Source organism: Anguilla anguilla, chromosome 19 (genome assembly GCF_013347855.1).
Source record: "Anguilla anguilla isolate fAngAng1 chromosome 19, fAngAng1.pri, whole genome shotgun sequence".
In the NCBI taxonomy this organism is placed as follows: Eukaryota; Metazoa; Chordata; class Actinopteri; order Anguilliformes; family Anguillidae; genus Anguilla; species Anguilla anguilla.
Window position 1 is genome coordinate 5,167,519 of NC_049219.1, and position 12,219 is coordinate 5,179,737.

The 12,219-nt window shown below is 39.5% G+C and overlaps 1 protein-coding gene across 8 annotated transcripts in view; it reads left to right on the forward strand.

Annotated features, from left to right (window-relative positions):
• The first annotated feature begins 5,657 nt into the window (after positions 1–5,657).
• Positions 5,658–12,219, forward strand: part of LOC118218854 — a 184,163-nt gene continuing 177,601 nt past the window's right edge. For 3 of the 8 annotated variants that reach the window (XM_035401590.1, XM_035401594.1, XM_035401597.1), the window contains exons 1-4: positions 5,664–6,003; positions 7,564–7,893; positions 8,215–8,535; positions 8,867–9,160. In XM_035401590.1, the coding sequence (XP_035257481.1) occupies positions 5,952–6,003; positions 7,564–7,893; positions 8,215–8,535; positions 8,867–9,160 (997 nt within the window). In that variant the 5' untranslated portion in view covers positions 5,664–5,951. Of the gene's footprint in view, positions 6,004–7,563; positions 7,894–8,214; positions 8,536–8,866; positions 9,161–12,219 lie in introns of all 8 variants that reach the window. The other 5 variants (XM_035401589.1, XM_035401596.1, XM_035401593.1 and 2 more) reach the window with 4 other exon arrangements.

Genomic DNA, 12,219 nt, shown 5'->3' on the forward strand with positions numbered 1-12,219 from the left:
CGGTAACTGGCGATGGTGTTCAGTACATCGAACTGTTCTCGCGGAGGAATGTACGACTGCGTTTGTGTGTCGTGGAACTGCCTTCAGCCTCCACCGGGCTGCCTTGACCAAACACAAGCTTTTAAAGAAAAAAAACACACTTCCGTAATCGCCGCTTTTGCCAGAGAGATACTGTATTTTTATTTTTTTTAGTTTGTTCAGTGTTTTGATATCTCTGGCTAATGTTTCGATGTTGCTGGAAAATGTGTGTGGCTGTATTAGGTGTGTATACCTGAGCATTACATTATATATTACTGTGTTTATCATTTGGTACATTTATCCAACACTGTAGCAATATTATATGTCTAGCATTATACAATCTGTGAGCAGCACTTTTGTGAACTATTACCTTTCAATATTTCATGCTGGTCCTCAAATTACAAAATGACTTTGATTTATCTTAAAGATATAAGGCTTGAATTTAATCAACATTTTCGCTCAAATTTGATTGAGGAAGTGTTCATTTCATTCTGCAAAGACGGTTTGGTGAATGGAACAAACACTTGCATTTCATTTAAAAAGTAAAACCAAAGGACAACAGTTGGTTGAATTCAGGCCAGTCTATAACATGAATCCAATTTAATGCAGTATTTTGCTCAAAGTAAATCACGGGCCAACCAACATGGAGCTCTGTGAGATCAAGCCAAGCAGGAGCCAGCTGATACGCTCGTTAAGTCACAGTGCTGTTTATCAAGTATCGGTGCGTTTAGCCCTCAAATGAAGGCTTTGTTTTCTTGATGAGCAACACATTTCGACTCACATTCCCCCCTTTTCTCCAAATTTGGAATTCCCAATCAAGTTCATCACCCCCCTACTGCAGCCCTCACTGTCATTTGGAGCTATATCATGCGGTAATAATGGGTGGAGCTATATCAGGTGGTAATAATGGGTGGAGCTACATTACAATGTAATAATGGGTGGAGCTATATCAGGCTGTAATAATGGGTGGAGCTATATCAGGCTGTAATAATGGGTGGAGGTACATCAGGCTGTAATAATGGGTGGAGCTATATCAGGCTGTAATAATGGGTGGAGCTATATCAGGTGGTAATAATGGGTGGAGCTACATCAGGCTGTAATAATGGGTGGAGCTACATCATGCTGTAATAATGGGTGGAGCTACATCAGGCTGTAATAATGGGTGGAGCTATATGAGGTGGTAATAATGGGTGGAGCCATATCAGGCTGTAATAATGGGTGGAGCTATATCAGGCTGTAATAATGGGTGGAGCTATATGAGGTGGTAATAATGGGTGGAGCCATATCAGGCTGTAATAATGGGTGGAGCCATATCAGGCTGTAATAATGGGTGGAGCTACATCAGGCTGTAATAATGGGCTGAGCTACATCAGGCTGTAATAATGGGTGGAGCTACATCAGGCTGTAATAATGGGTGGAGCTATATCATGCTGTAAATCATTGAGGTGTTTGAGCCAAAAGGCTTTGTTCTACACAAAAAGAAAACTGGAGTGGTTAGGGTCAGTAAAGTATGGTACTTTTTTTACAAAAAAATCATTTAGACTATCTATTAGTGTAAATTTGGAACTATTCATTCTGTATATTTTACAATGAATGTGTGAATCTGAATGTCTCAAGGGAAGGAAACGAATGACTGATTTTTTAAAAAAGCCATATATGAACATATGTATCTTACATCGGGGGGGGGGAATCTTGACAATTGTTTTGTGTGTTTTCAAATATTTTGGGGAGATTTCTTCTGCTATTTTTTTGTTTTTAGCTTACGGACCAAACTTATTTAATCATCTTGTAAACAGCAATCAGGTTATATGTAATAAACACATATTTAAATGAGGGTCAACTGATTGGGTTATTAAACACCATTAGCCTTATTATTAAATATGTGATATCAAATATATTATTAGTGTTTGTGCAAATGTAAAGAAAGAGTTAGCAATATTAGCTCATATTGTTTATCGATTAAAATATTCTCTTTGTCTCTTAATAACAAAGATTTGTCTGCAAATACCATTGTATGTTAATGTAAATAATACAGTTTACACTGCTTTTCCACAAAGATAACTGCAGTATAAAGGTGTGCAATGGCACATTCATAAACCTATACAGTACTTTTACTGTAAATTAACAATCATAACTCGCTTCATGTCGTCATATAAATAAAAATCAAATGAATAGATGTGTGTCATCATTGCTTTGCAGTTGTGATTACTGGTGAATTCTGAACTGACCAAAACATGTTTTAAATATGGTATTTAGGTTTGTGCCCTTTATCACATTAATGCTAAATTGTTCTTAAGTAAATTACTGAACTGAGAAACCTTCTCAGTGTTTAACTCAAAAATGTGACCCTAAACCAGACAATGGCTATACACCACCCAATTACAATTGATTTAACACAATGCAATACTGTTATGAATTATAAGGGGGGGGGAAGGTCAATGCCAAAAGGTATAATTCTTCTGATAGGCAGTGTCTGGGAGGTAGTTTAAATACATGCTGTTAAACTCGTAGTTTCATGACATTTTGCAGCAGTTTGCCGGTAGTTCAACTACATTGTAGTAGTCATTTTTTTGTCATTTGAGGTGTAGTCAACTACAGGAACTACACTACTACTGCTTTTGGCCCTAAAATATTTTCTTCCAAACTCCTTTGACCAAATACCTCCTCCTCTTTCTCCTTTCCCTCTAATCCGCACTCCGCTCCACTATAATTGTCAACTGCCAATTCATTTAGACAACAATCCTCTGTCAGGCCTTCCAGTGAGTACAATGAATCTTAAGTATTAGTAGTTACACTAATCCAAACTTTTATTATATGAAATTCATGAATTGTCACTACAGAGGGATGCACACGTCTTCCCAGGACAAACTGCAATGGGCCAGAGCACTTCCTTCTATGAGTAAGTAATAAGCAGAGAAATTACATTTGAAATCACTGCAGATAGCTATGAAATCTTGGTTAATAATTATATTATTTATGCTTCTTTCTGCATTACCCATTATAGGTGTTGAAGCCAGCCAAGAGAGAGATTCTCTTGCTGGACTCTGTTTGCCCTCTGGCCTTCAGGTTGTGGTGATGCGGAGTACAGAGCCATCTTTAGGTCCCTACGTAATAAATAATTCAGTCCACGGCTCTATTCTGGCCACCTCTTATTCTGAACGTATTCTTGTTCTGAACATGTTCCTGTTCTTGCCATGTTCTTGTTCTGGCACTGTTCCTGTTCTGGCCGTGTTCCCACTATATCTTTTGAGATTTGCTATTGATGTCGTTCATATGTTTTGCTAAGTTCCCATGGCCTGCTCATTTGATGATTTACTGACCGTGTTCATAAGTTTGAGTTTATAGTAGGCATTGTGAGTTTTACTTTTGACAGGACTGATTTTATTTATTGCAGGAACATTGCACAGTGCGTTATTCCTGGATGCTGGAGTGAGAGGACTGGAAGGGACATGCAGGTATAATACAATTTTTTCTCCATGTAATAGCAGTGTCTTGTAATAACGTCTAAAAATATGACTACGTGGCGTAAAACGTGTTATCAGGATATCCCACAACAGACATCCAGGAATGACTGTGGCATTTTCATGCTCATGGTAAGTTGAGTTTTAGGTAAATACTGGATATGTGCCCAGAACAAAATTGAAGGAAATATATAAAGGAAAATATATATATTTTTTTTTTTCAGTATGCCCTTTGCATGTGTACGGATGCTCCATTCCACTTCAGTATGGTCAGTATTTGAACGTCTACAGAATCAAAATGACATAAATATATGTTACCATGTGATACTAGTGTAATCCTTTTTGCTGTATCTGCTGTAGCTGGACATGCAGTCAATCCGGCGGTGGTGGTGTGTCCTTCTTATGGAGCGCTTTTGGATAGACGGGTATGACAACTACAAGAAATACATGATTGATTGCTTTTCTTTAATATTTACAGATCTCAATCTTTTCCCTTCTTCTGTTTTGTCTGTCTTTTTCTAAATGAAAAAAGCACCCCCCCCCCCCCCCCCCCCCCCTTACACTGAATTTACAAATAAACATTATTAAAACTGTGCGTTATGTATTTTTCTTCATTGTTGTTTTCTTAATTATAAGAGGGATGTCTGATTTCAGTAGGCTAGCGATGGAGTTTGCATTTTGGACGTACAATTAATCATAATTATGGCTGGGTATTTTTCACGGAAAATATTGGCTAAAGTAATGGAGCAGTCAAAGTTTTTGAAAATCATGGAAAACTGAAAAAAGTAAGGAACCACGGTGTTTTCCTTAAAAACATTAACGTATCAAATGGACCAATATATCTCATGCGCGGTAGTGGGAAATGATCGAGCGCGACAGCTGCAACAGTAACGAGTGCTTGAAGTTTTAAAAAATAAGTGAGCACGCTTGCGACAAGGAACAAATAACGAGAAAAATGCATTGATAGGTTGTTACCCTTACCGCTTCAGTCCATTAAGGAAAGCATGATTTTTCCCTTTAATAGAAGGTTGTTGTGAACAGCATGATGAAATGTCATTACTAAAAATATATATAAAACAGAGTAACAGTGCGTCAGTTTTTATTTCTTTACAGTTTGTTTTCGTACAACGTTTTCGCCTATATTACGTATGCGTCTGATGGAGTGCCTGTTATATTAACGCAGGGGTGCAGTGCCGACACATTTCATGGTTGCGCCCAGCTTCTGCTCTTAATTATTTCATCATCTGAGTCTTTATCTGATATGCATAAGCACCATCTCTAGCCGAAGAAACAAGTGTATGCTAAAGATTTCACCGTACTCAAGTACTAGAGTGAACCAGTGTAATTCAGACCTGTCAGAATACTAAAACTAATAACTGGTTGGAACAAAACCCACGAGGCAGACGGTCCTCCAGGACCGGAATCATTCTTGGAAAACACATTACAGTGGCATATTTAATGTCACCTCTGTCATCAAACAAAACTAGTAGTACTGCATGTACTAGGCTGTAATGAATAATTTCTGTTTCGATGGCTTGTAGACTATGCTTAACATGTTAGGGGATTACTTATTCTTCTACGACAGCGGTTGAACATACACAAGTTTATACATGCTATGGCTTGTAAACACTGTGCTGCATGCGATCTAGCAAGAAACATATATAGATAGCCAGCGAGACACCCCGATATAGTTAACTAGAAAGCTAGCTGGAAGAGATTATATTAGTCTTATAATAGAAATAGCTTCCATTCCTAGCTAGCCAGCTAGCTAGCGATCTCAAACTGTCTCGCCAGCTAACTAGCAAGCTATCCATTTCTCTTGCGAGCTAGCTGGTGATCTGTGAATCTCGCTATAGTATAGAGCGAGAGATTGCGATGGCTAGCTAACGAACGTTATTTTTTGCTAGCTTATAAAATATTTTTGTAACAGTCTATGGCAAATACAAACAAAAGTTACCAGAGAGTGACAGAGAGATCAGACCATAAACTGTAGATCCGTACAAGCGGCGCAACGCAACGGCAAAAAGTAACACGTTACCGGAAACGTAACCCCTGCAAGTGGTTTTGGGAGGGGGAAGAAATTTGGACATTCCCCCTATCATGCCAAATTTCTTCCCCCTCCCAAATTTCTGACAAGTCCCCTGCCTGCCTGCCAGGCAGACCCTTCTCCGGGAAATAGCCTACCACGCCTTCAAAATGGTGAATAGGAAAACTGTGCATTTTTGATTCGCAATAACAAAGCTACCGAAAACTTTGAACGCTAAAAAATTAGCTATAACGGAGTTTTCAATTCCTTTTAGTTATATCGGGCACGGATAGGCATCAGCAGTCTAATAGCATGAAGAACTGCGTATCGAAGTTAACTTTAGCCAGACATGCGAGCTGGCCACGGAGAAAAGACGTCTGATTTACTGGAGAGAGTTTAAATGAGGGAATTTTCACGTAATACTATTACTAATAGTTTTAAATCAGATGTCTCATTCCCAGCCGGAAATAAGATGTGCAAGTTTTTGCGTCCTGTTGGGTGAGTAAGCTACACGCGTGCATTTGGCACTAATGAAAATGAAAGTGTTGAAGTGAATGAAATGGTTTCAAAAGGATTAAAGTAAAGGTCGTTTAAGGTTAAGTAGATAAGTGAAATTTCAAAACCGGTTCTAGAAAATGGCCAAGGTGCGAATTGACTTGATGTACGCACATAGCCTACCACTAGAAAAAACACTTTGTTTCCCTCACCCACATAAATCTATTTACAGTGTTAGTAGTAACGTATAAGTTGCCCAGCTTGTCTGTTTATTCATACCGTATTTTGTAGGAGGCCTAATGTTATTAGCAATAGGTAGCATTTAGCCGAGTAGCCTAACTTGACTAGTTATACGAAGTTCTGTCATTGTGCCGAGCGGGAGTGAATTTGATGGGGAAAGTGAGTTTCACCTTCGAGCTCTACCTTAAAAAAAAAAAAAAACTATTTGCTTTACCCCAGATATAATGGGACCCGTGTCATCCAAAAAGTTCCAATTTGACTCATCTGTCCGTAGAACATTATCCCAAAAGGCCTGGGGTCCATGCAGGTTCTTTTCTTTGCAAATATGAGATGAGCATTGATATTTCTCTTGGTTAGCATTGGTTTCCACCTTGCTACTTTCCCATGAATTCCATTTTTACTGAGTCTCTTTCTTGTTGTGGAGGCGTGAACACTGACCAAAGCTGAGGCGAGTTCTTTGGATGTTCTTCTGGGATCTTTTGTGACGTCCTGGATGAGTTTTCCTTGGAGAAATTTTGGCAGACCGGCCACTCATGGGAAGATTCACCACTGTTCCAAGTGTTCCCCATTTGGTGATAGTGGCTTACCAGACTGTATTTCAACAACCTTTTTTCTAACCTCTTTTGGAATTTCCTTTGATTATGGCATAATGTGCTTGTAGAAACTTTCTGACAACTTCACTCTGATGGTAAGGTTCTATATCAGTGAGGTTTAGATTCAAAAGGGCTGGGTGCAATTAAGCCTGGCTGTGTTCAGTCCGTTGAATCTAATTATCAATTAAATTTGGTTAAATTCTTGATTAAGTAACTTAGGGGGCAATTACTGTTTCACATGGGTGATATGGGTGTTTGATAACTTTTTTTATTAAATGAATGAAATATATATATATATATATATATATATATTATTATGTGTTTTGTGTTTACTCTTAGTTTCTTTGTTTAATATTACATTTTGTCTAATAATCTGAAACCATTCAGTGTGACAAATATTCAATAATAAAAGAAATCAGGAAGGGGGCAAACACTTTTTTTACAGCATTGTATATGCTTGCGTGTGTGTGTATAAAAATAAAAATAAATAAATAAATAAAAACTTCATGCGTCACTGCCATATTGGTGGACAACAATTTAGATTTAAATGATTTGAACTATAAATTATTCATTCTTATGCGTGAATGGCCCAGTCCTGTGAGATTTCTCTCTTATGCATGAAAAGCCCAGCCCTGTGATATTTCCCTCTTATGCATGAAAAGCCCAGCCCTGTGATATGTGATATTTCTCCCTTTTAATGCTGACTGAACATCCAACTTCCCTCCCCTAGCCCTGCTGGCAGCATCTCCAGTCTACTCTGACCCCATGTTTGTGAACATCGGCCATTCCCTCACTCTCCGCTGCCATGGAGACCCCAGCAGGGATGTGATGTGGCGCTTTAAGCAGCATGAGTATCCTGACTGGCTGGATGTGGCTGTACTCGTCACCGGATCATTTTCCCCTGGAAATGGCTTCAAGGGACGGGTGAAATCCTTCCACTTAAAAGAGCCGGGAAACTACAGCCTCCTCCTCGGTCCTGTGGTGTACAGTGACCTCGGTATCTACAAATGCCAGTACAAGAATAAGACCATTCTTTCAGATGTGAAACTAGAAATTAGAGGTCAGTGCATGTTGCCTTTTTCCCGACAGATTGAGTGAATGTTTTTAGTGCTTGTGGATTTGATAGCCCTAAAAGCTGTTTTTTGACAAAGATATTATTGTCATTATTCTTACGATTGTTTTTGGGGGGACAGGATGATTCCAGTCTGTATAAAACCCACAAGCCTTGGGTGGTATGCGGTAGATGGCATATGCTGCATCAGGACCTTCACCTACCCCAAGCAAAATGATCGAGCTGTTAATTCATGTATGCCAGGAATACTTTGTAAATCTCTGTCTGCCTGTTTCTCTCTTTCCCTCTCTTTTTCTGTCTCTCTCTCAGTCCCATCAAATGTTTCCGTAGCGATGGGAATGTCCGCCAGTCTTCCTTGTTTTGGGAAAATTAATATACAAGCACGTGTTGTTGATCTGGATTTCCTCTGGAAGAGAGGTGGAGAGAACGTTTACCAGCTCCTTCAGAACACCACCACATATGGGCCCAGGTTCGAGAACAGAGCTTCAGTTTCCCCAGAACAAGCCCTCTATGGAAACATGTCTTTAACCATCAGACAGGCACGGTTTTCAGATGAAGGCGACTACCAGTGCTTCTACAACAGTCCGAAAGAGAGGGGGAATCCAGATTCTGCCAGTCTGGTTGTGACAGGTAAAATTCACTTTAGATCTTCAGTTCTGTAGGGCAGCCGAGCAGCTCAGGTGTATAAGTGTGTCTGGTGTGTATTATTTATTTTTTCATGTGGTAATTTTAATCAGGGCAAGTGTAACAATGTTTCATAATTTACAGAAGTATTGCTTGATATACCGCAGATTTGATGAAAGGTGACACCAGTAATTTTTGGATGCTATAATTTGCCCTGTATCATTTTTACCTTTTTACATGATCAAGCTGACTGCTGTTGATAATGTGTTCATATCCCCTGTAAATATGCATGTAAATGTAAAATGTAAATATGTAAATGAATTCCCTGCCCTTACAGGCCACCCACCCCAGAACCTCACAGTGAAGGCCGGTGGTTTGCTCTCCATACCGCTCTATACCGCAGACCCAGTGAGGGTAACATTCAGTGCCCTTGGTTCAGATGAAGTGATGATGCTCGATGCAAATAAAGGCTCAGCTAGGTATGGGGAGCGTTGTGCTCAGAGATGTGAGCTTCTGGCCCAGAACCACACCCTTTTGCTGAGGAGTGTGACACGGGAGGATGCCGGAGTCTACAAGGTGACCGATCCTGAGACCAACAGGACCATCGGCTCAGTCTCTCTGGAAGTCTCAGGTATGGTCCTCCTCTTCAGCTCTTTGTGTTTGTGCAGATGCAGGGCTCAGCATCTTACTGGTCCACTCTGTTATTCCTCTGAGTTATGGCTGCTGCAATCCATTGGGAAAATAATGGAAATAATAATAATAATATTAATATAAAATAAAAATTATTTTTTCACAATGCCTCATGTTTTATTGTCCCCTTGAGCACAATACACATAAGAGACACAAAAGTATAGGTTTTAGGCTTCTGCAATCTTAGGCTATGGTTTCTAAGACGTAGCCTAGCTTTGTCAATTTTTCTGTCTTTCCACAAATTTGCTAAATAAAACATTTATCAAACAATGATTGTAGACTATCAGTGTACTAAGGCCTTACAATTATTGAAAATAAGACTGATTCTCTTTTAGTCTACAGTTTTTATGGAATTTGCATAAAATGTGTATATTTTCATAACGCCACGGAATTTACTGAAATGTATCGGCCTGTGGACTGCTTTACTCCAGAAAGTATAAAAATGGCCTGTTGCAGCCTTTAGTGCAGGTTTTCACCTCTATCTGGCCACAAATTACTGTACTTGGTTTTCTGTCTATAAAATAAAGCTGGAGAAAATTCTCTGGTGCCTTTAAGCTGGTTTGCTGCTATAAGACAGGATTTAGGCACAGAAAATGTCCTAGGAAATGGCAGTGGCTTACCTGAGAGTAGAAGAATGTCACTATAGCCCCCCCCAGCCCCATAACAGAATTATGCAAATATGCAAAAACTACCCCCCTGTCCCCTTTCTTGATTTTGTCTTGACCTCTGTGCTGCGCTTGATACAGGTGATCCTAATGGTGACTCTGGCCCTCAAACCGGTATCTCAGCAATTCCAACGGGATGTACTTTTCCTTTCCTTAGATGTCTTGCTCAAGGACACTTTGACACGCCCAGGGCGGGGTTTGAACCGGCAACCCTCCGACTGCCAGACAATCAGTCTTACCTCCTGAGCTATGTCGCCCCTAATGAGTCCCTCTGTCTCCATGTTCTCTGCAGGACGCTCTGCTGGAGCAAGGGCTGGGATAGTGGTGGGAGTGCTGGTTCTGGCTGGCAGTGCCTTTGCAGTCTGGTGGTTCTTCATAAAAAACACAGAAAACTCTCGAAATTTAGATTGTTTCCATGCAGCCAGAACAGAACAACGTGGACAACGTGGACAACGTGAACAACATGAACTACGTGAACTACGTGGTGAAGAACGTGGTGAAGAACGTGGTGAAGAACGTGGTGAAGAAAGTGGTGAAGAAAGTGGTGAAGAAAGTGGTGAAGAAAGTGGTGAAGAAAGTGAACAACGTGGTGAACAACGTGAACAAAGTGGTGAACAAAGTGAACAATGAACGATGTTGAATCGCAAAAGTCAAAGGAACGTAACTGAAGCTATTTACCCTATCAATTCAGACGAGACGCTGAAAGACCCCGAGGCATCGTAGTGAAGCTTCTGCGTTTTAAGGATAAGGAACTCATTATGGAAAAGGCAAGAGCACACATAAAAAACACCTCGGTGTACATAAATGAGGACTTTTCCGAACGGCTGAGGAAGAAAAGAGCTGAACTTTTGCCTGCGATGAGAGAAGCCAGAGTGAAGGGTAATTATGCCATAATCAGCTATGACCGGCTCATTGTGAGATCAAAGAGAAACACTGATGGGTCATCCTAGTTTTAATGGAAATCAAATGACTGTGTATTATTAGGTTGTCATTGAAACTGTGCCATAAGCCACTAAATGTCTATTAAGCTACCAAAGAAAGGACTAAGAATTGCCCATCTGAATATTTGTAGTCTAAAAAACAAGGTGCAAGATCTGAGTTGTGTGCTGTTGGAAAATATTTTACGTATTACTGCCATTTCTGAGACACATTTACATTTAGAAGACACAGAGGTGGCAATACAAGGGTATAACATATTCAGACATGACCGAAATAAGCATGGAGGAGGTGTAGCCTTTTACATTCAAGATCATTTACCGGTCAAAATAAGAAAGGACCGAAGTGCACCAGGTGTGGAAGTGTTGTGGCTACAGGTTCATCTACCTCATCTTAAACCCATATTAGTGGGCTGTTGCTATAGACGACCTAGCTCTAATATACAGTACCTTGAGGACATATGCACAATGCTACAGACAGTCACTGATACTGACAGGGAAGTATATTTTGTTGGAAACCTTAACATTGACTGGTTCTCCAATACATGTACACTGAAAAAAAGTGATGTAGCTAGTGTATGTGAATTTACCAACAAAAGTTAATATCAGGTGTTCAGGAATGTCCTCTTCAACTTGTATAGATCATTTTTTCACTAATTCTGTGGATATATGTTCAAAGATTGTATCTGTACCAGTAGGCTTCAGTGATCATAACATTGCAGTGGCAAGGAAAACAAAGGTTCCTAAAGCTGGGCCCAAAGTGATATACAAAAGAATTTATAAAACATTTTGTGAAAATGCATTTGTTGAAGACATGAATAAGATACAGTGGGATACTGTGTCATATTTTTAATTTATGTCTGAATGAAGGTGTTTATCCACAAATGTGGGAAATAGCAAAGGTTACTCCTCTACCAAAAAATAGCAAGGAGTCATTTACTGGACCAAGTAGTCGGCCTATTAGTGTTTTGCCTGCTTTAAGCAAACTTATGGAGGGTATTGAATTTAAACAGATTCAGCATTACTTCTCGGAAAACAGTATCAACTCTGAATTCCAACATGCATATAAGGTGGGTTACTCAACATGTACAACTTTAACACAATTAACAGATGATTGGTTAAAACAAATTGACAGAAGGTTAATGGTGGGTACAGTACTGCTGGTACAGTACTGCTACATATGATGTTCTGTATGTGAAGGCTGATTATATTTGTGGTGTTAACCGAGGTAAGGCTTCACTATGCACTAGTAGTATTGGGCAGTTATATATACAGTACTTATATATACCTAGCCTACTAACTGTATTATTTGCTTTAACCATTTATTGTTGAGGTGACATTATGAATGTGAGAGAACTACTTATTTTCTCTTATTTTTTATTTCATTTTGTTTTGTTGAT